General features: G+C 38.1%; 1 protein-coding gene across 2 annotated transcripts in view; it reads right to left on the bottom strand.

The window, feature by feature from the left end:
• UVRAG (UV radiation resistance associated) overlaps positions 1–24,361 on the bottom strand; it is a 327,393-nt gene that overhangs the window by 258,115 nt on the left and 44,917 nt on the right. For both annotated transcript variants that reach the window (XM_002822260.4, XM_054524839.2), the window contains exons 3-4: positions 20,137–20,171; positions 4,153–4,314 (exon numbers count right to left, since the gene is read on the bottom strand). In XM_002822260.4, the coding sequence (XP_002822306.1) occupies positions 4,153–4,314; positions 20,137–20,171 (197 nt within the window). The remainder of the gene's footprint in view (positions 1–4,152; positions 4,315–20,136; positions 20,172–24,361) is intronic.

The raw sequence follows: 24,361 nt of genomic DNA, 5'->3' as shown, positions 1-24,361 counted from the left end.
TCTCAAATAGACTTTTTTTGCTTACAAGGCTCAATTTAATTTTGTCATTAGGAAAATTCAAATTAAAACTACAATGAGATACCACCTCAAAATTTAAAAAGACTGACAATCACAAGTGCTAGCAAAGATGTGAAACAAATAGAACTATTATACATTGCTGATGGGAATGCAGGATGTTATAGTCACTTTGGAAAAGTGGCAGTTTCTTATGAATTTCAACATACATTTACCATTAGACCCATCAATTCCATTCCTGGAGATTTACCCAAAAGAAACACAAAGACCTATATTTAAATATTCATAGTAGCTTTATTTATTATGGTGGTGGTTACTCAACTATATCAGTTTTTCAAATTCATTGAGTTGCACACTTTAAAAAGGGTGAATTTTATGACATGTAAATTGTACCTCAATAAACCTAACTTAAAAAAAAAAACTTTATTCAGAAGTCATTCCTCCCTGATTCTATACAAGCTGGTCTAAATATCTCTTCCCCATACGACTCTCACAGCTCTCTATGAAGGTATTCATCAATCATCAGTATACTGGGTCTAAGAACCTTGTCCTACAAATCTCTGGATCCTTAACACAAAGAACAATGCCTGGTAGAAAGTATATGATCTATCAATGAACCTAACTGATTCTGGCTATTATCCTAAAACATCTTAGCCTCACGTTCCTCCAAAACTTTATAACTCTATTTAATCTTATTTTTAGCAGTATGTTACTTGTTATAGCTATTTTATAGATAAGTTTTGACTTTCTACAATGATCTTAAGTTTCTATCTGGCTTTAAGAAACATGTTTTTTCCTTTTCTTTTTTTTTTTTTTTTTGGTCTCTGTTACTCCAGCATAACTAACTTTATATGAAGACACCTGAATGCCAACTCTCTGAAATTAGGGCTGGTTAGATATAAGCTCAGCTGGGTATGTCAACAAGACCACCACCGAAGGAAAGTGTGACTTGAAAAACATGATGAAACCCATCTTCACTGGCCAAAAAAGCCCTTCAGGCCTAGAGCCCTGCAACCACAACGTTAAGAAGCACCATCCTCCATGAAATATAGATACTTTCAGGTAGAAGAGAAACAAGTACTTAATATCAGAGTCTATCCAAAGAGAGCCAAGTATGGTATGTGGGAAGATAGATGGGATATATACCCCAGTGCAGGGATCTGGTTGTTCAGTCTAAAGGCAAAAAGTACCTGGTAGCAAAAAAGAAAACAAAGGCCCTGGCCTAAACCAAGTCATTATTTTCTAAGTTTTAATTAAGATAATCCCTAAAACAGAGAAAAAATTAAGATTTTTTTTTAAATGTTTAAATTTTAGTTTAGAATGTAGTTTAAAGAACATATATATTATATGCACTGTTCTGGTCACTATAGGACACAAAATAAAAAAATATGATAAAAGCATGATCTCACTTGTCCGTGGAATCTAAAAAAGTTGAACTCATAGAAGTAGAGAGTAGAATGGTGGTTAGCAGGAACTGCGTGGAGGGGAGGAGGCTTGGAAAGATGCTGGTCAAAGGATGCAAAATTTCAGTTAAATAGGAGGAATAAGTTCACAAGACTACAGCATGGTGACTACAGGTAAAAAATTTAAAAATAAAAAGTATGGTAAGCAAAATGAGCACAGAGATTTTTAGTTTTTTTTAGATTTTCAAAAAAAAATTTTTTTTTTTTTTTTTGAGATGGAGTCTCTCTCTGTCATCCAGGCTGGAGTGCAGTGGCGCCATCTCGGTTCATTACAACCTCCACCTCCCGGGTTCAAGCAATTCTCCCCCCTCAGCCTCCTGAGTAGCTGGGATTACAGGCACATGCCACTGTGCCCAGCTAATTTTTGTATTTTTAGTAGAGACAGGGTTTCGCCATGTTGGCCAGGCTGGTATCAAACTCCTGGCTTCAAGTGATCCTCCCGCCTCAGCCTCCCAAAGTGCTCCCAAGGTTACAGGCATGAGCCACCACACCTGGCCCAGATTTTCAGATTTTTAACCTGAAAAAATGCAGAATTAAATTGTTTCTTTAATAAGAAACATCTCAGAAAGTATTATATTGAATAAATATGAAGAAAGCATCAAGATGTTTATAGATAATCTATGACTAATATTTTATGGTTACCTTTAATAGTAGTACCATAGGCATCACAAAATAGAAATGAGATTCATTCCAAGGTGGGGTGGGGGGTTACCAACGACCACATGTATATACCAGTGCAGTATAGGACAAAGAGAATGAATTTTTAAATCAGCCAGGCCTGAATTTAAATCTTAGCTCCAGCTGTGTGATCTTGAATCATTTCTTAAAGTTTCTGAGGCTCAATTCTTTTCATGTGGAAAATAAGGGCAATAATATCAACCTTCACAAGGTTGCTATAAATATTAATTATAATAATCTATATCTGATGATAGCAAATAGGTTTCATTTCATTTGCAATTCTAACAGATTCCTAGTTTTGTCCTGGAACATTAGAAAGGATTCCGAAGGCCTGGTGCCGTGGCTCATGCCTGTCATCCCAGTACTTCGGGAGGCCAAGGCAGGAGGACTGCTTGAGCCTAGGAGTTCACAACCAGCAAGGACAACATAGCAAAACCCAATGTGAAAGGAAAACATCTTGGGCCCCCAAAATCATTAAGGAAAACTCAACCTGGAAACTGCTTGGGGGCCCTTCTTCCCATTCTATTCAAAGTCACCCCTCTGCTCACTGAGACAGATGCATATCTGATTTGCCTCCTTTGGAAAGGCTAATCAGAAACTCAGAAGAATGCAACCGTTTGTGTATCACCTGTCTGTAACCTGGAAGCTCCCTCCCTGCTTCGAGTCTTCCTGCTTTTGTTTCAAGTTGTCCTGCCTTTCCAGACTGAACCAATGTACTTCTTACATGTATTGATTGATGTCTCATGTTTCCTTAAAATGTATAAAACCAAGCTGTGCCCCAACCATCTTGGGCACGTCTTCCTGGGGCGGTGTCACAGGCGCATCCTATCTTGGCAAAATAAACTTTCTAAATTAACTGAGACCTGTCTCACATGTTTACACCCATCTCTACAAAAATAAAAATAAAAATTAGCTGGGCATGATGGCGCCTGCCTGTAGTCCCAGCTACTTGCTGAGGCAGGAGGTATTGAGGGATTGAGGCTGAGGCGAAAAGGATCACTTGAACCCAGGAGTTTGAGGCTACAGTGAGCCATGATCACACCAATGCACTCCAGCCTAGGCACCAGGGCAAGACCCTGTCTTTAATTAAAAAAAAAAAAAAAAAAAAGAAGTAAATAAAAGAAAGGAAGAAAGAAAATACTATGGAGCTACTTTTGAGCCCAGTTAAAAGAGAACTGTAGAGGCCAGGCACAGTGGCTCACACCTGTAATTCCAGCACTTTGGGAGGCCAAGGCAGGTGTATCATCTGATGTCAGGAGTTCGAGACCAGCCTGGCCAACATGGAGAAACCCTGTCTCTACTAAAATACAAAAAATTAGCTGGGCATGGTGGCGCATGCCTGTAATCCCAGCTACTCGGGAGGCTGAGGCAGGAGAATCGCTTGAACTTGGGAGGTGGAGGCTGTGGTGAGCTGAGATCGCATGCCATTGCACTCCAGTCTGGGCAACAAGAGTGAAACTTCGTCTCAAAAAAAAAGAGAACTGTAATCTATTAGCTACATCAGTCATGGGTACAGCAAAGGTGGAGAACCAGTGGCAGCATATAATTCAGGCAGGTGTCATCCTGTGCTCAATAAATAGTAGCTCTTCTTATTACTGGAATAACGCTACTGGTCAAAAGAGAGGTATTTAACATGATATTCCTTATTTCAACTTAATTTTCAGATTCTAGGTGAGGACATCCAGTAAGACAGAAAAAGCAAAATGCTATGACAAAGCACATTCTTTCCTAAACACACACACAAATCCGTCTTCATAAATTTCTTCAGACAAAGGTGTTTTTTAAACTAGGCAATGATTCAAACATAACAACGTAAGTAATATAAGTAAACAATAACATATGTAAATGATCATCAAGGTCTCTCTTAGTGATATAAGTAAACAGTCATAAAAGTCTCTCTTTATAATAGGAAACACAGAATCAGAAGAATCAACAGAAAGGTTAGACAAGTTAATTTGGAGATGACAACTACTTGAAACCACAGTCTAAAAATTACCTGCTGACCCAAGTATTTCAGCCCATCCAAACAGACTTTCCATTCAATCAACAGCTGGTAGATGTTCTCCTTTCCACCCCATATCTTCACCACGAAACAAGACACAGATGTATCAAGACGGTCTGGCATAATTCCAAAATCGAGACTTCGCCACGTGGGATTCTGCTCATGAAAATGAAAACACGCTTTAGGACAACTCTATTTGTTTACAATTATTTCAATTAGGTGACAAATCATTTTGTTTTTCAAAACTAAAAGACCTCATAAATACATTAAATTGCAAACTTAAGTAAGCCAAGAAGACATTACAATTAACACAAAAGGGGTGATAATGGTACTTTTGAATTTCTCTGCTTACTTATTATAGTCATTAGAAGAAGCGTATATTCCTATCACTCACTTACATGGTTTCATATGGTAATTCATTCATTTATTCGACACTTAATACGTGATTATTAAGAGCCAACACATAAACAATGCCCTCAAAGAGGCTCCAACTTACTGCTGGATTCAAACCTCCATTTAAATAATTACACTGTTTTGTGCAAAGTTCAATAACAGAATTATGCATAAGGCTGCATAGCAGCAGAGAAAGGAAAAATAAACTGATGAACAGGGGAAGACATCACAAAGGCTGTGAAACCTGGCTTTTAACAGATAAGTGGGCTTTCACCAGATTAAAATAAGTAATTTCAGGCAAAGAGGAACACAATATGAAAAGGGCTCAGAGGTGTAAAATGTCAAGGTGTGGTCAGGGCACTCAGGACTACTGCTGGAGCACACAATACAAAAGTGGCAGGACACAAAGCTGGACAGACACACAAGGAACTGAACTGAAGGATCTTTTATGCCTTTTGCTAGGAGGGAATACTTTACTCTGTACAACAGTGGGGCCATTGAAATGTTTTCAAGTTGAAAATAACAAGGTCAGCTTTATGCTCGGAAAGAACATTATTTCTCATTAAGAGAATCATCCAGGGAGTTGAAACCCTCTCTGAAAAGTGAAAATGTTAAGGAGCTTTCATAACATCAAAGGAATGAACTACAATGTAATACGTCAACTACTTTCGCTTATTTCCCCTACATTAAACATAAGGGCTTTCACTGCTGAATGTAAACAAAATCAACCTATTAAATTACCAATTTTCATATTATGTAAATCAAAGGGTCTTCAGATAAGTGTAACTAACTGTTCTTGGCTTTGTGGCACTTTTTTTTTTTTCCTGACCAAAGTGTAAGGTGGGAGAGGACACTGAAATACTACCACAAATAGCATGATGATAACCTAGCACGCACATTTATGCAGTCAGTTTTATACTGGATTGTATAAAAACTAAATGCTAGCCATGCAAGAATTTCAGTATAACATCAACAGAATTCCACTCTTAAATGACCTCCAGTCTGTATCTCACTATAACTGTTTTAGCAGCCCTGCTAAATAGGGGCAGAGTTTCAATTAAATGTGAAGACAACAATAAGGTCTGGGAGTAACTATGCTGACCCACACTACAAGAAATGCTTGAAGTTCTTCAGGCTAAAGGGAAACAACACTGGATATAGACTTGGATCTAGGCGAAAGAATGGAGAGCATTGGCAATTGTAAACATGTGGGTAAATATAAAAGACTATATGGCCCAAGGGTGAATGGGTGAATGGAAGGGAGCCATCCATTTCTGATAATGACTGACGAGACAGTCCTCTCACTGAAAACAACTAAAATGTCAGCTAAAATATTTTTAAAATAATAATAATAATCACCATTAACATCAAAGAATTTCCAAGCCAAGGAAGAAAGAACCCAGAGAGATAAGTGGAGATCTAGAGGTCTTTGTCGTGAAGCCATGACAGATCTATACAAAGCCGGGGCTTTGGTTTTCACATTCTTTCTCTTTCTTTTTTTCTTTTTGGGGTAGAGACAGGGTCTCACTATGTTGCCCACACTGGTCTCTAACTCCTGGGCTCAAGCAATGCTCCCACCTCAGCCTCCCAAAGTGCTAGGATTACAGGGGTAAGCCACTGCATGTGGCCAGTTTTGGCATTCTTAAAGGAAGCAAGGACATAATTTAAGAGCCAGGCCCAGGTCCCACCCATGACTACAAAATGTCCCTCTCCACACTGAGGACCACAAAAGGTCTATACCCCTGTACAGTATGAGTGAAACTAAACTAAATCCACCAAATCCCTACACACAAATGTCTGTAGGGAAGGTTGCCATGATGGGTGAGAGGAGAACCTTCCTTGGAAGAAGAAATTAAACAGAATGCAGCAGAGATAAAAAGAACAATATGAAAAAAAAAAAAGGTTTAAAAACATGGATGACAGAGTAAAAAGATCTGATATGCATTTAGCAAGCAGTCCAGAGAGATAAAATGGATTAAGGAAGGAGGCAAGGAATTATTTAAAGAGATAAGTAGCAATTTCCTAGACCGATTAAAAAAAAAAAAAAAAAACTAATTCACAGGTTTAAATACCTAACAGGTCCTAAGCAAGATAAATAAAATCATATCAGAACACATAAAACCAAGTAACTGACAACCAAGAAATCCACCCAATGAAAATACTCTTCACAAATCAGAGTAAAATGAATACATTTTCAGACAAAAAAACTTGGGAGTGTGACACTAACATATGCTCACTAAAGAAAATCCTAAAGGATGCACTTTAGGCAAAGTGAACTCATAACATTTTTGCTGCAAGAATGAATGAATAGCAAATAAATGGTATCTATAAGAGTAAATCTAAAGAAGGGGTAGGATGTCTGACATGATAAAATGAGTAGCTCAGCAAATTTTTCCCCCAAAAAGCAACAGTAAAACTGGACAAAATTCACAATCCACTGGCAGAAGTTACTGACAAATCACTGGGTGACCACTAAGCTATGCAGACATAGGAGTAATTACTAGAAATGTGGATGGGCTTGGGAACAGCAGCAGACCGTCACCCAAACAGAACCACTGGCTTGTGGAATGGCTTTGAAGAATCACGTAGCTTCAGCCTTTCCTCTGAAAAATGAAGAGAGCTGACAGGCAGAGTGGTAGAGAGGAAAGTGCTATAATGAAGCCACACTGTTGAATTACATAATTCCCTGTGTCTCAGAATCTTCAGTTATAAAACTATCACCTCACAGGGTTTTTATGAAGCTTGAACAGAATAGTAATAAAAAACTAATTATAGCAATAGCTACTATTTTAATACTTACTAGTAAAAGTCACTATATAAAGTATTAATAATAGATAAAAAGGGCATAGAGAATACTTATTCTAGCACATACAAATATTTAATCTGCTGAATAAATTAGCCTTGTTAATCCTAACAATAAATCCACATGAAGTAAATAAGACAATTTGTTAATTCCAATAGTTAAGACAAAATACCATATTTCATCAAATCCAAGACATCACCAATCATAAAATGCATCATAACTGTATATACAACCAAAAAGAACTGATTTTAAGATGCATCTAGATTGTGCAAGAATGCTAAATTGTGAAAAATTAAAAATCAATAAAACACAGAAGCTGAGTCTTCTTGCCTAAGGTCACTTAGTAAAAACTATCAGAATTTGAATCTAGTTCTCTAGAATTTGTCTCATGTTCATTTTGTGTGTGTATGTGTTTTTTTTTTTTTTTCTTTCTACCAAATTACAAAAGACAGAATTTAGAACAAAGGCGGGCTAAAGAGAATGTCAACAATTTCCTTATATTATATCTCACAGCCAGAGGCAGAAAAGGAAGAAAGAATTCTGCCCTCTGCCTATGCCCTATTCTCTGAGAGAAAGGAACTGGGGAGACTCCACAGGTCTCACACTTGCTCTTGCTGCTCCATCACCAGACTCTACAGCTGACTAGGGCTGAGACAAAACAAATGACTAAACATAATAGCAAAGCCTAGACCACTACTACAAGAATGAAGCATTCATTACAGATTAGCTAAGAAGGAACTGGCCCTTCACTGGTTCACCCAACTGTCCACCGAAGATGCTGAGAAACCTGTAGCTAGGAATGCTGGGGAAAAGCCTTCTAGCCTGCAGCCTGAGGATGTGTCTGCTCCCCTGGAACTGAGTACCCTTCACCAGCTCTACCTTATATGAGTAATGGCAATCATTTGTGAGCCATTTACTACATGCTGAGCACTATACCGGATTTAATTTAACATGAGCTACAGGACAAACAAGCAAGCTGCGTACAACATAGAAAGAGACAAAATGAGGGCTTCCTCTAGCTTACATATCCTAGGAATGAAAGCAATAAAAGGGACCTTTGAATTTGCCTAGTCCACCTCAAGTTCTGAAATGAGGAAGCTGAGAGCCTCTGGTGGGAGCCCCTCCCTGCCTCTACCCCACCCATTCTTTTCCTGGTTAACGTTTCTCTGACAATTAGGTTTCAGTTCAAACATCTCTTCCTCAGAAGCCTTCCCAGTTCTCTTTAACTGTCAGCCTTCTCTGCCTGCCACCCACTGTGAGGATGGGGCCAAGTAGATAATACAGTAACCTGGAGACAAAGTAAGTATTCAACTATTTGCAGAAATAAAAAAAAAAAACAAACCTATTCCTGGCACTTTGCTGCAAGAAGACCTAATCACTTTGGGGTCAAAAATATTAAATTTAAGGCCAAGACCAGAAAGCATAGCTTAAGATTCATTTGGAAAAAGTGATTCACTTTCTCACCTAATATGAATCATGCTTTATAAATAGAGAATAAAAACCATTTTACTCATTTTTACTACTGGTATAATTATTATAAGAAAGGGGGAACAATGAAAGCTGTGTGTTCACTGATGTCCTTGGGGCTGGCTGCCGCTCCTCTATGCTCCCATAGGAACCTGTGAGTGGTTAACTTTCTTATGGTACCTGGCATGACACATCACCATCACTGATTTTTTTGCCTGTCTTCCCCTCCAGAACGTGAGCTCCTCAAAGGCAGGGATTTCTACCAGTGTATTTATCCTCTACAATATCTAGCACCATTACCAAAGGTTCAGTGTGCCAGGTACTATACTACTAATTTGACTATATATTCTTTCTTAATCTTCACGAAACTCAAGAGTCCTCTGAAACAGACAGCACTATCTCAATTTTTCAGGAGAAGCTGATGCTAAGAATTATTAAGTCACTTGTCTAAGGTCATATGTTTGGTTATATCTGGAACAGGAAGACAAAGTCAATATCTGACACTGACTCTAAAATCATGGCAGCAGGCCAGGAGCGGTGGCTCACACCTGAAATCCCAGCACTTTGGGAGGCTGAGGCAGGAGGATCACAAGGTCAGGAGATCGAGACCAGCCTGGCCAATATGGTGAAACCCCATCTCTACTAAAAAATACAAAAATTAGCTGGGCGTGGTGGGGCGCACCTGTATCTCAGCTACTCAGGAGGCTGAGGCAGGAGAATCGCTTCAACCTGGGAGGCACAGGTTGCAGTGAGCCGAGATCGCACTACTGCACTCTAGCCTGGGCGACAGAGCGAGACTCCGTCTCAAAAAAAAAAACAAAAAAAACATGGCAGCATTAGATCACTTTTGTATATGAGGAAGGCCATGTTGTGGGGACTGTCTAAAGTAAGAATAATGGAGCCTTATGTCCCAGGCAGCCCCTGAAGGTCGAGTATAATATAATCATTAATGTTCCTCATGATAACCTTGACTTGTTGAGAAAAGGTTGAATAATCTTCCCTTATTTAAGAAAGGGGAGAGGAAGGAAATCCATTAAAAGATAATATGGATATCAAAAACTCAAATGGTAACATTTTACTAAACTGGAATTCAACAGACCACCAATTCCATTGATCCTTGAATAGTCAAAAAGAAGATGAAAAAGAGCTTCTTAACTATCAAGTTAGATCAAATATATCCCATCAACTTTTTTAAAAAGATTCCAATACTTGTTCGAGATTTGTTTATTCTTAATTGGCATTAACTGGCATGATTTTCCAGAACAAGTGCTCCACAACATAAATATCATAATACCATATTAAACTAAACTAAAACCACAACATAATACCATTATCCCACCAGAATGGCTAAAATTTAAAAGACAGATAATACCAAGTTTGGGCAAGGATAGAGCAACTAAAAATCTCACACTGCTGATAAGAACGTAACTGGTACAAATGCTTGGAAAAATTATTTGGCAATATCTACTAAAGCTGAACATAACCTACAACCCAGCACTTAATTCCACTTCTAAGTACATACCTCAGAGAAATGCACACATATGTTCAGCAAACGATATATTCATTAGAATTAGTGAACTACTATATACAACATGAATGAATCTCACAAATATTATGCTGAGCAAAAGAGCAGATGCAGGCCGGGCGCGGTGGCTCGTGCCTGTAATCCCAGCACTTTGGGAGGCCGAGGTGGGCGGATCACTTGAGGTCAGGAGTTCGAGACCAATCTGGCCAACATGGTGAAACCCTGTCTCTACTAAAAATACAAAAAAAAAATAGCCTAGTATGGTAGTGCACACTTCACCTACTTGGGAGGCTGAGGTGGGAGAATCACCTGAACCTGGGAGGCAGAGGTTGCAGTGAGCCAAGATCCCACCATTGTACTCAAGCCTGGGCAACCACAGCGAGACTCTGTCTCAAAAAAAAAAAAAAAAGGGGGCATACGCCATGTAAAAGTTCATAACCAGGCAGAACTAAGCTATGGTGTTAGAAGTCAGAAGACAGGTTCTCTTTGGGAAAAGGTAGTGACTGAAAAGCAAGAAATAGGCCGGGTGCAGTGGCGCATGCTTGTAATCCCAGCACTTTGGGAGGCCGAGGTGGGCGAATCACGTGAGGTCTGGGGTTCGTGACCAGCCTGACTAACATGTTATGATGAAACCCCATCTGTACTAAATATAAAAAAATAGCCAGGCATGGTGGCACATGCCTGTAATCTGAGCTACTTAGGAGATTGAGACAGGAGAATCGCTTGTAGCTTGGAGGCGGAGGTTGCAGTGAGCCGGGATCGCGCCATTGCACTCCAGCCCGGACAAGAGTAAAACTCCGTCTCAAAAAAATAAAAAATAAAACAAAGAAAAGCAAAAGATGATCGTGTTTCATTGATCAGTTCCTTTTGAAAAGTCATAAGGCTATTATTTGTGCATTTACTAGATGTGTACAATATCTCAATAAAAAGTAATGAAACTATTTTTTTTTAAGATCCAACAAGGGAAAAAACAAGAGGTGCCCCACTGAAATAAATCAAATGAAGTCATCTCTTCCTGATGTATGTCCTAAAGCCTAAACCTTCCTGGTCTTCAAATTATACCACCCTAAAAGGTAGTCATTTACTCCCCTTTGTGTAAGACCGCCTTTCAACAAGAGTAAATATATTCTAAAATATGAAGTAGCATAATTTCCTATTACTATTAGAGTGATAAAGTATCAGAAAAAAACAGAAAATAATACCTCCTTTCAAAGTGAAAAAATGACACTTGGTGAATGTATCTGAAGGGGCATAATGCATGGCAAGGAAGAGGGATAGATATTCTTGGGGGTTGTTGTAGCAAATATTCTTAAATACTTCATTCAAAATCAAATGCCTCTGGAGGACAGGGAAGTTTTTTGAAGTTATTTCGTGTGGTTGAATAGATGACCTGGGTGTTCTTTCTAAGCCAATACAACACTGATACAGTAGAGCTATTGTCAATCTTCTGATTACAAAGACTTTCCTTTATACTATTACAAAATAGTTGCCAGACAATGAGCAATAATTCCTAAGTTGGTACATTCAGATACAGGCAGATACAGCCTGCCACACATTCAAAGATTTTATAGCCTACTATTTTTACTATATAGACCCAGATGATTTTTTTATTTATATTTAACCTATACATACCCGCACAATTTCTACATGGAACAAATTAATCAAGTACTAATATCATCCAGGGACCTATACCACCATATTCACTGAGAAGTACAATAGTAGAATATCAGGATATTTATAAGCTCTGAAAAGTTCACTGTCTACCACACACCCACAAGAGGACATAAAACCATTATTTATTACTGTTGCTTGATAACAAATGTATGGTTACAAGAACACAACCAAGAACTCATAAAATGTGTTCTAACTTTCTGAAACCATACAACACATCTCACTGGAATAGCATACTGATTTTAACATTACTATTAACACAATAAACTCTCTTTCCCTGTCTCATTCACTTTTATTCAGACTTCCTATCTCAATTTAGAAATTACTAATTGTTAGAAACCTTTCCTAACTTCTCCCTCCAAACTAACATAAATAACACTTTTACATGTTTTCATGGCATCCTGTTCTTCCCTGGTACTACATACAATTCCATGTGTTGATTATCTCTGTCTCCCTTCAAATCATGTAGTTAACCAGACAGAAGTTGGAAAACCTTGAAGATGATGCAGTTTAAAAGACAGTAACATAATCTGACATAAGCTACACACACACAAACACACACACACACACACACACACTCAATGTTAATTCATTCAATCATAATTCCACTGAAACATAAAGTTGGTTTGAGAATCACTCAGACCAGTAACTCACAAAAAATGTTTGTACTGTTTAGCCAGTTTTTTTCCCAAAGATTTAAAAACAGCTCAGTCACAATCTCAACAGAACTTTATAGTTCTGATAAATTATGCCACATGCTTTCCCTAAAATGCATGCTCTAGAAATTGTTTATTCAATGATAAAGCCTATCACTGACCTCTGTTAGCCCTCTAGCAGACTTACTCAGTGGAAGGAAGTGGGATATAAGGGAGGCTGCAAAACAGCAGGGCTCTGGAACACTGGTTTTACCAGTTATTAGCGGTGTGACCTAGATCAAGTTCCTCAGCCTGCTGAACCTGGTTCCTCAGCTGTAAAACAAGCATATCTCTTAACTTAGAATGCTATTATCAGGATGAGAAATAATGTATATGACATGTCCAACATGCTACTTCAATCATAAGTGGGTACTTATAATTGATACCTTTTCTTCATTTAAAAAATCCATGTACAGAGACATTTCAAAACACACACAAATTAGCTATAAGTATACTCCCACCATGAGATTTTTAATATTCTAAGAAAAGTTAAAAACTCATTTTTGGAAAAATAACCAATGATTAGATTAACTTTATAACTGTTAAAGGCAGATGTGGGTTCGCAATATAATTAATCTCTTTTATAAACATGAAAAACCAACTTCAGAGAATTTAGTCACTTCCACTGTTATTGCTTCAATAATTTTATTATTAACCCAATGACCCTTCAATAATATCAAGGATCTAACCTCTCCCTGAACACAAGAAGAGATGATATGGAGGGCACAGCTAGCTGAAGCCAGAGACATTAACACGGAACTATACATTCACCATGAATCGTTCTATGCTAAATATATCATGAATAAGGTGAGGGTCCTGGTCCACCAGATGTGCCCCATTTTGCATTAATTGTAATGCTATGCCTTCCAAAATCTCATTCTCATGCTCCTTAGCCCTTGACCATCATCTCCTATTGCTCCAGGCCATTCCCTCTGCTGCCCTGATCCTCAATTCTCTTGCACCTGTCTCTCTGTCATATGTGCCTAGCAACGCCTCAAACCACCTCTGCTCACTGCACTCCAGCCTTACTAACTTCTTAGCCATTTCTTGAACACCTCAAGTACACTTCTGTCTTTCTACTTTCCTGTTTCTTGTCCTGGAACAGTATTCCTGAAATAGCTATATAGCGTGTTCCCTCACTTCTGTCAGGCGTCTGCTCAAGTGACATCTCCTATGTGACTGCTGCAGAAAAACTGCAATCTCCCCTGGCAGGTACTCCCTTATGTTGCTTCAGTTTACTCCATTCTATTTATTACCATCCAACATAGTCCCACTCACCAGTTCTAATGTGCGTATTTTTTCACATTGTAAGATGAATTCTGATTTTAGAAATAGTAAAATCAATAAAGTCCTACAATCTTTGACCACCAGGTGGCAGTCATCCAGTGTCATTGTATCTACATGCACACCCTTAAAAGTAGCCATGTTTGATATTAAGTTAGGCACAATGTTAGCACTACATGTGCTGCTAAGTTTAATTGCCATTTAAAATATTTCTCTTAATTTATATTGAAACAAAAAATTTTGTAATATTTAACAATTTAAATTCAAAAGATTTTTTAAAAATCAAGTGTTAACAACCATGTAAACAAAACTCTCGCAGACTGGGGGTGAGAGTATAAATCAAACAATAATTTTGGAAAACTATTTGCCAGCTTTAGCTGACCATACGCATATTCCTAGCAATTCCACTCCTAGATGTATACTCAACAGAAATCTATCCATACATTTACCAAAAGACATATAGGAGAGTGTTTATAGCAGCACTAGTCATGTTAGCTCAAAACTAGAACCTAACCAAATGCCTATCAACAGAAAAAATGAGTCAATTCTGTGATTTCGCACAATGGAATATTATAGAGCAAACAAATCACAAATATGTCCCCAAAAATAAATGGATCTTACTATATAAAGTTGAAACATGGCAATCGGACACAAAATAGTGCATATTATATTATTTCATTCATACAAAAACAGGTAAAATTAACCTATGGTGTTAAAAGTCAGGAAAGTAACAGTGACTGGAGAGGGCAGGAGAGGGCTTTTTAGGCGCTGAAAATATTCTATTTGTTGATCTGGATGCTGGTTATACAGGTGTATTCACAGTTTGAGATAATTCATCATGCTGTATACTTATGATCTATAAACTCTTCTATAAATGTCAAATTTCAATAAAAAGTATTAAGATTTTGTGTAGGCAGAAAGCACAGAAACAGAGCAATGAGGCATGAATTTGGTATTAGAGAAGCAAATATCTGTCACTGGAGAAATGACTTCATCCAACCTCTTTAAAGGACTTAAGGAAGTAAATATTTTATTGCTAATAGGATTCCTTATCATAAGTCAAATAATGAAAAAAGGAAAGACTGCTAATTATCTTGGAATGGACTGAAGAAACTCTGAAGTAACAAGAGGTTAGTAAAATTGAATCACAACTCATAAGACTATTGCCCAGGCCTTACGTTCAGTTTAATTAGAATGTTTAACTATTTTTTGTAAATGTAAAATAACAGTGAGTCTTATAGCCAGAAACTTAGATTTGGATACATACATATATGACATACTAAACATATTTTGTTTGTTCGCCAAGTCAAAGCAAATCACGATACAATGACTATGGAGATTACAAACATGAACCACATGAGGTCCCTGCTTTCTGAAGTTTATTAATACATATCAAAGAAGCTAAGACAACCATACAAAAAACTATTATATGGATTTATAAATGAGACTAGTGGTATTAAAAAAAAAGCACAAAGTTTTTTATTTAGTTTTTGTTGTTGTTGTTGTTGTTGTTGTTTTGAGATGGGTTCTCACTGTGTCACCCAGGCTGGAGTGCAGTGGTGCAATCATAGTTCACCACAATCTCAAATTCCTGGGCTCAAGGGATCTCCCTGCCTCAGCCTCCCAACTAGCAGGGAACTACACGTATGCACCACCACACCCAGCTAATTTTTTTATTTTATTTATTTATTTTTATTTTTTTTTTGTAGAGATGGGAGTCTCGTCATCTTGCCCAGGCTGATCTCAAGCTCCTGGGCTTACATGATCCTCCTGCCTCAGCCTCCTAAAGTACTGGGATATAGGTGTGAGCCACCACACTCAGCTCGAAGTAATTTGTTTTTCCTTTGAGACAGGGTCTCACTCTGTCACCCAAGCTGGAGTGGCACAATCTTGGCTGACTGAAACCTCCGCCTCTGAGACTTAAGCAATCCTCTCGCCTCAGCCTCCCAGGTAATTTTTGCGTTTTTTGGTAGAGATGGAGTTTTGCCATGTTGCCCAGGCTGGTCTTGAACTCCTAGGCTCAAGCAATCCGCCCACCTCGGTCTCCCAAAGTGCTAAGATTATAGGCATGAGCCACTGCACCTGGGCCAAACTACTTTTAAAAAAACAAAAAGGTTAAATTTCTTCCTGTTAATGATTATAAGCCCTGGCCGGGCGTGGTGGCTCATGCCTGTAATCCCAGCACTTTGGGAAGCTGAGGTGGGCAGATCACTGGAGGTCAGGAGTTCAAGACCAGCTTGGCCAACATGGCGAAACCCTGTCTCTACTAAAAATACAAAAATTAGCTGGGCATGCTGGCGGGCACCTGTAGTCCCAGCTACTCAGGAAGCTGAAGCAAGAGAATCGTTTGAACCTGGGAGGCGGAGGTTGAAATGAGCCGAGATCGTGCCACTGCACTCCAGCCCAGGCGACAAGAGCAAGACAACGTCTCAAAAAAAAAAAAAAAGAAAGCTTTTCAGAAGCATCTAGAACTGTGCTGTCTAATATGATATCTACTAGCTTCATGTGGCTATTTAAATTAAAATTAAACAAAATTTAAAATTCAGTTCTGCAGTAGGACTGAACCACATTTCAAGTGCTCAATGGCCACATGTGGCCAGTGGTAACTGTATCGAACAATACATAGAACATTACCATCACTGCAGAAAGTTTTATTGGACAGGTGATCTGGAGTATTCAGGAGTTAGAAAGAAGCACAGAATAAGGGCATAAGAACAGTTTATCTAATATTTGGGGGAAAACACTCTTTTTTATCTTTTTTTTTTTTTTTTTTTTTTGACATGGAGTTTCGCTCTTGTTGCCCAGGCTGGCAACGATCTCGGCTCGCCGCAACCTCTGCCTCTCAGATTCAAGCCATTCTCCTGCCTCAGTCTCCCGAGTAGCTGGGATTACAGGCATGTACCACCACGCCCAGCTAATTTTGTATTTTTAGTAGAGATGGGGTTTCTCCATGTTGGTCAGGCTGGTCTCAAACTTCCAACCTCAGATGATCCGCCTGCCTCAGCCTCCCAAAGTGCTGGGATTACAGGTGTGAGCCACCACACTCGGCCTCTTTTTAATCTTGAGTCCATTTTTCCATGTCTCCTTTGACATCAGAGTGATGAAACCAAGCCACTCTGGTCTAAGAACCAAGCTCAGAATATAAACAAGGAACAGCATTCTGTATCTCAAAGTTACATGAGTGAAAAAGATACTTACAAGCTTATCAAAGTCCAACTTAGTTCACCAGAGTGAAAATTTACTCAAAGCCTTAATTAGAAATAAAGTATTCAAATCTTTGCCTAATCCTTTAGAATCTAATGGAAGATTTGCAGTTTCAGGATATAACCTCGAAGTCAATAAATATCCTTAGGGAAGAATTCATTTATTCAAGAAACATTTGCTGAGCATCTTCTATGTACCAAGCACAATGGTAACAAATAGATAACAAAAGCATTTAAACGACTGACTATTCAGCAAATATCACAATAGCTTAAAAATTGCAAAATCCTAAACAAGAAAGAAACCAGCCAATTCTGCTGTTGACCTGGCAGTGCTTCTTTGGAGACAGCAAGAAGGGTGGTAACAACGTGCCATCTCTGGCATATTCTCTGAGGGTTGTTGACTCCTGTACTGCCCAATGCCCATCAATCTGAACCAATCACAATGAATTAGCAAAAAGCTAAGAAAAAAGAGCTCCCTCAGAAAGAAAGAGTTAATTAGTCCAGGCACAGTGGCTCATGCCTGTAATCCCAGCACTTTGGGAGGCTGAGTTAGGCGGACTGCTTGAGGTCAGGAGTTCGAGGCCAGCCTGGGTAACACGGTGAAACCCTGTCTCTACAAAAAATACAAAAATTGGTCAGGCATGGTGGTTCATGCCTGTAGTCCCAGCTCCTTGGGAGGCTGAGGTAAGAGGATCGCCTCAGCTCACGAGGTGGAGGTTGCAGTGAGCTGAGATCATGCTACTGCACTCCAGCCTGGGTGATAGAGAGACCCTGTCTCAAAAAAATAAAATAAAATAAAATAAAAGAGTTACTTAAGTTAATAGAACCTTTATTAAGATATAAAAGAAAAAAAAGAATCCTTGCCAAAATCTCAAAGAATACCTTTAAAAGGAACATCAAAAAATTAATATTTGTCAAACAACTACCCAATAGAAATACACTGGGAACTAAGGGGATATAAAGACATACAGTCTGTGACCTCCAGGAGATTTGATCTACTTTGTGAAACAGAATGTTCATGAAATCACAATGCAAGCAAACACTGTATGAGGCACATTCGGAAAACAATTACAGTATAAACTGTGAGTTGAAAGGGACCTACAAGTCTTTTAGTCCAATCCTCTCCCTTGTCTTGAATCCATTCTACAGTATTCTTTGGAGACAACATTCCACCTAAGTGCACTAAGGATGAAGGTATCATGACCTCACAGATAGCTCCAAAGCAATTGAAGATGGAGGCCAAAAGGAGTTGAAGATAGGAGTTAACATTCAGAGATCTTTAGAAATATGGATTTGGGAGCCAAGTGAATATCTAGAAAATCCAATACTAATAATGCAGAACAATACACTAAAGTGCCATTATGACATAGGGTCTATTATAACACAAATCTGGGGGAAAAGCAATGGATATTGAAAACCATCCCCAACATTTGACTATGGAAAAGAGAACAGAATAAATGAACACAAAATTCTGTTCTATCTTCCCCATAATCACTCCTAGCTCTTAACTGTCTGCAAACTATTTCTGTTTCCACCTGAGCAAGGAGAGGAAGAAAAACTAATATTTACTCAGTAGCTATTATATGTCAAGCATGATGCTAGGCACTTATTTTATATCATATAATATACGTAGAACCAGAGCTTTACTGGTGATGGGATCTCCCCAGAGATGGACTCAAGGAATCTGTCTGGCGTAGAATCCAAATCTATTAATATTTTAGAGACATTTCAAAGACAGCTTGATGAAGAGGAAAGAGTAGAGACAAAGACAGAAGGTCTGGTCTGTGGTTCTGGTCCTGCAGTCCTCTGACTCTGCAAAAGTTGTTGGAACTCTCTGGGTACCAGCTTCCTAAGATCTGCCCCATCTACTTTACAGGTTGTTCTAAGGATCAAAATGGGATAACATGTAAATACAACACATCATTGATAACCATTTATTCATTTAACAAGTAGTTACTGAGCATCTATACTATTCTAGACTCCAGGGTAACAGAAGCAGCAAGATTGGTAGGGCCCCTGCTTTCATGGAACTTACGTTCTAGCAGGTGGGAGGCAGTTCATAAACACAAACAAGTAAGCGAGCAAGAGTTTCCAACAGTGATGAACGCTTTAAAGAAAACAAAACAGGGTCATGAAAAAGCATGACTAGGGGAAAGGGAACTGCTCTAGATGAGATAGTCATAGAAGGTCTTGCTGAAGTGACATAGCTGAGACCTTGAAGACCTCTTCAGTCAAGCGAACAGCTAAGGAAACAAATGTTCTAGACATAAGGAACAAGATAAGATTTGTGTGTTTGAAGCACTGAAAGAGGTACACCTGGAACACAATGAGTGCGGAAAAGAGGAGGAGATGAGGTGGAAAAGCAGACAAGGGCCAAATCCAAGATGGTACTGGACCATTACTAAGATATTTTCATTACCATAAAGGTCTTCTTTGTTTTCAACACAGCCTAATAAATTGAGCCATTTATGCAAATATCCAGTGTATATATTATCAAAAGTAGGATACTTACAACTTTCCAACTGAGCAATGCCACTGCCAAGAAACAAGTAGGAGTATCCTATACAAAACCCCTAGGCATAAAATTCTTAAGAACTATTATCTAAACAAAGATATCACTTATTATGACATATGGCAAGTGAAATAATCAGAAACTTATTTATAGGAAATGGAAGTGAGAAAACTATAGAATTTGAGTTTTTATCATTCAAAGTTTTTAACAGAAAAATCAATTCATTCTGTAAATATTTATCAAGCACCTACTACGTAAGCACTAGAGATACAGCAATGAACAAAACAACGATGATTTAACAATTGAGCAGATCCGTTAAAGTATCATAAAACCAGAGCTGAACCTCAACTTATTTTACATTTCTGCATTTTCTGAAAACAGGTGTATATACTTAGTCATATGTACCCGTCAGAAAGCAAACTTACCAAGGAATTCTTAATCACTTCACTTCTATAAAATTCTGGAAAAGAAGAAAAAAGAACAATAAGTGATATGAAAGAAAATAAGCCCATTAACCAACTTTTAATCCTCTAAATTTTTTAACATATGTTGCGGTAAAACATTTAAAATGTTTTCAAGGGATTTATTCTCTCTATATCTTTATCTGTTAAAAAAAAGTAAAAATTCAATGAAAGTGTTTTAAAGGGAAAAAAATTCAGTAAAGAAGGATAAAACCTTTCAGATTTGCTTTAGTGATTTTTACCTTACTGACTTTTTTCCTCCAATTCTAATTTGAGCCCTTAAAAGCTCCAACCTTCTTCCTTCCCCACTTCCACCCTCACAACTGACTCCAACCGCTCTGTTTTTCTCAAACATCTTGAATGATTACCCATTGCAGTACTGTGGAGTGAATACTGATGTAGGTTACCTGGTTGCTAGTGTTTTAATCTAGGTTAACTGGTTGACAGTTTTGGTTAAAACACTAGCAACCAGGTGACTTAAGTACTACTTCTACCTCTGTCACTAACACTATGTCTCTTTAATTCCCTTGGGCTCATTATTGCTCTAAGACAACTTAGAGAATTGAACAGATAATTGAAGGTCCTCGGTAAGCATTAAAATTTCATGACTCTACAAGACTTCATGTATGTTGGAAAAGGTTACAAAACTCAAGGACACAATCAAAATGTGTCAGAAGTTCAGACATTCCTGAAAACCTTCCAATATTCCCTCTGCTAATCCTGCCCAAGTCATCTCCATGCTGCTCTTATGGCCAACATGATGAAACCCCATCTCTACTAAAAATACAAAAATTAGGCGTGGTGGTGCATGCTTGTAATCCCAGCTACTTGGGAGGCTGAAGCAGGAGAATTGCTTGAACCCAGGAGACAGAGGCTGCAGTGGACAGAATTGTGCTACTGCACTCCAGCCTGGGTGACAGAGTGAGACTCCATCTAAAAAAAAAAAAAAAAAAAAAAAGAAAAGAAAAGAAAAGAAATTGCATGCTCAAAGAAGGAACAGTTTGACTTTGATAGATATTGCCAAATTGTTACCTACAAATATTATACTAATTTACAATATCACTTATGAAAAAGTCTCTTTCTGCAACACTATGAAACCATAAGTATTGTTCTTTTCATTTTATCCTCAAATGGTTAACCAATTATTCCAACCATTAATTGACAATACAAACTTAGAAATATATGTATTTATGTATACATATACATATATCCTAACATACATACACCATACTTTTTTCAAAAAACAAAAGCATAAGGGATTTAAAACTATTGTTTTTTATTACAGGGTATTTTTACATTATACTGTATATATTTTTGTGTTGTTTGAATTAAAGTATATATTACTGTTAAGTCAGTGAAAAACATAATAAAGATAATCCCTTTTTCTTTTGAGAAAGCGAATTCCTTAGCTTCATCTGCAAAGTGTCTAAATTAAACAGTTTTTGCAATATGTATTTCCAGCTCTAAGATGAGTAGTATCATTCCTTCTTCCAAAACTTTGTTAACTTGGGGGCTGGGTGTGGTGGCTCACGCCTGTAATCCCAGCACTTTGGGAGGCTGAGGCGAGCAGATCACCTGAAGTCAGCAGTTCAAGACCAGTCTGGCCAACATGGTGAAATCCTGTCTCTGCTAAAAATACAAAAAATTAGCCAGGTGTGGTGGTGGGTGCCTGTAATCCCAGCTACTGGGGAGGCTGAGGCAGTAGAATCGCTTGAACACAGAAGGTGGAGGTTGCAGTGAGCTGAGATTGCACACTGCATTTCAGCCTGAGCAAGAGCAAAACTCCATCTCAAAATAAATAAAGAAATAAAACTTTGTTACCTGGCTGAATAAATCAAACAAAACAATCCGCCTTCTCCAGTAGACCCTCAAAATGAACGTGCCAATGTAAATGAAGAGAGTTTAACAAAGGAGCCATACAATTTGGAAAGAAATTGCTGAGTATGAGGTTATTTCTAATATGACAAACTTGAACCTACACTGTGTAGCATTCTATTGCATCTAAAATATTATCAATAAAATTTATAGCACGATATTAAAAAATGAGTGAATGTAGAGTTAAAAAAAACAGTTCCAGTCCTCAGTCTACCTCAATCTTTGTGACCCTGGATAGGTCAATTAACCTTTATGGCCCACAATTTCTTCATCTTTCAAAGGAGAATGACACCTGGAATATAATAGGGTTGTTATGAGGCTGAAATAAAATAATGTATTTAAAGTATTTTATAATTTTTATTAATAAAATTGTTTTTAAACAATTTTATTGTTTAAAACAATAAAATTTAAACAAAATTATGTAAAACAAATAAAATTAATATAATTGTATTAATAAAATTGTTTAGTTTTTTCCATTCAATGTGAGCAAAATCATACAAGTAAATTTTCTTTTTTTTTTTTTTGAGACAGGGTCTCACTCTGTCACCCAGGCTGGAGTGCAGTGGTGTGATGTCAGCTCACCACAACCTCCACCTCCCGGGTTCAAGTGATTCTCCAGCCCCAACCTCCTGAGTAGCTGGGATGGCAGGTGCACACCACCACCGCCCAGCTAGTTTTTGTATTTTTAGTAGAGAAGAGGTTTTGCCATGTTGGCCAGGCTCGTCTTGAACTCCTGACCTCAAATGATCCACCCGCCTCGGCCTCCCAAAGTGCTGGGATTACAGGCGAGAGCCACCGCACCCAGCCTCAATTTTCAAAAAGATATCATTCAAGACCTACTTCTACATGAAAAAGACAATTAAATATAAATATTTCTCTATGTAGCCATGCTAAGACGGAAAGAAACAAAGCAATCACAGATTGCAGAGCATGGTTCCAGTGGCATGTTTTGGCTGTTCTGCAGCATTCCATTCATTCAACAAATGCTTCAGTGCCTCATCCTAATACTCATAGATATGGTGTATCTATTCAATGCAAAACTATCTCCTACTATGAATGTGGACTCATAATAGGAGAAATACAAACTTAAGCTATACTGCAAAATTATTTTTCACCTAACAGGGTGGCAAAAATTCAAAAGTTTGCACAGGCTTGGTGGTGAAGCTGTGGGGAGAAAAGCAGTCACACATAAAACAACTCCCACGGAGGACAATTTCGCAATATCTACCAAAACTACAAGTACACGTTCTCTTTGTCCTAGTAATTCCACTTTATGAAATTTACCCTATCAATATACTGTCACTCATACAAAACAATGTATTATAAAGTTATTCAATGCAATACTGTGTGTATAGCAAAAGACTGGAACAACCTAAGTGTCCACCAATAGGAGCCAGGTAAATAAATTATGCAGAACTATGCAGAAAAAAACAAAAAACAGGGATACTGTCTATGAACCAATATGGAGAAAACCCTAAGATAGTAAGTGAAAAATGCAAGGTACAGAAACATAAATAGTATGGTACACTTTGTGTAAAAAAGAGGAGAGAAAGGAATAAGAATATTTGCATTTGTACTTGTATTTGCATAAAGAATCTCAGGAAAGACAAACAAGAAATGAGTAACAGTGGTTATCAGGGTGGGGTAGAAAACTAGGGTGATGGAAGGCTGGTGAAAGGGAGGCTTTAATATGAACCTTTATATCTTTATATATATACACATATATATGGTTTTTTTATGGATTAAAAAATTAAATTAAAAAGACAAAAATATTTGAGGGCCTAGTATGTGTCAAGCATGGTTCTGCAGTTCTGCAGTTCTGCATATCGGGGACAGAGCAATGAGCAAAAGTGACCTGAAAGTTTCTGCCTTCATAGAGCTTACATTCTAGTGGGAAGAGACATACAATATTCAAATAATTAAACATATAGTATGTCAAGTGATCTTAAGTACCACGGAGAAAAATAAAGCATAGAAGACAGAGGAGAGTAATCACAATTTATAAAAGGGTTAGTCAGTGATCAAGGAGACTTTCTCTGAGAAACATCTGGAATAAAGACCTGCAATTCAGAAGGAGCAGAACTGAAAGGAAAAAAAAAAAAAAAAGGCCGGGTGCAGTGGCTCAGGCCTGTAATCTCAGCACTTAGGGAAGCCAAGATGGGTCAAGAGATCAAGACCATACTGGCCAACATGGTGAATCCCCATCTCTACTAAAAATACAAAAATTAGCTGGGCGTGGTGGCATACGCCTGTAGTCCTAGCTACTCAGGAGGTTAAGGCAGACGAATCGTTTGAACCTGGGAGGCAGAGGCTG

This window comes from Pongo abelii, chromosome 9 (genome assembly GCF_028885655.2).
Source record: "Pongo abelii isolate AG06213 chromosome 9, NHGRI_mPonAbe1-v2.0_pri, whole genome shotgun sequence".
In the NCBI taxonomy this organism is placed as follows: domain Eukaryota; kingdom Metazoa; phylum Chordata; class Mammalia; order Primates; family Hominidae; genus Pongo; species Pongo abelii.
Note: the sequence above shows the minus strand (reverse complement) of the source record. Positions and strands in the feature narration are given on the sequence as shown.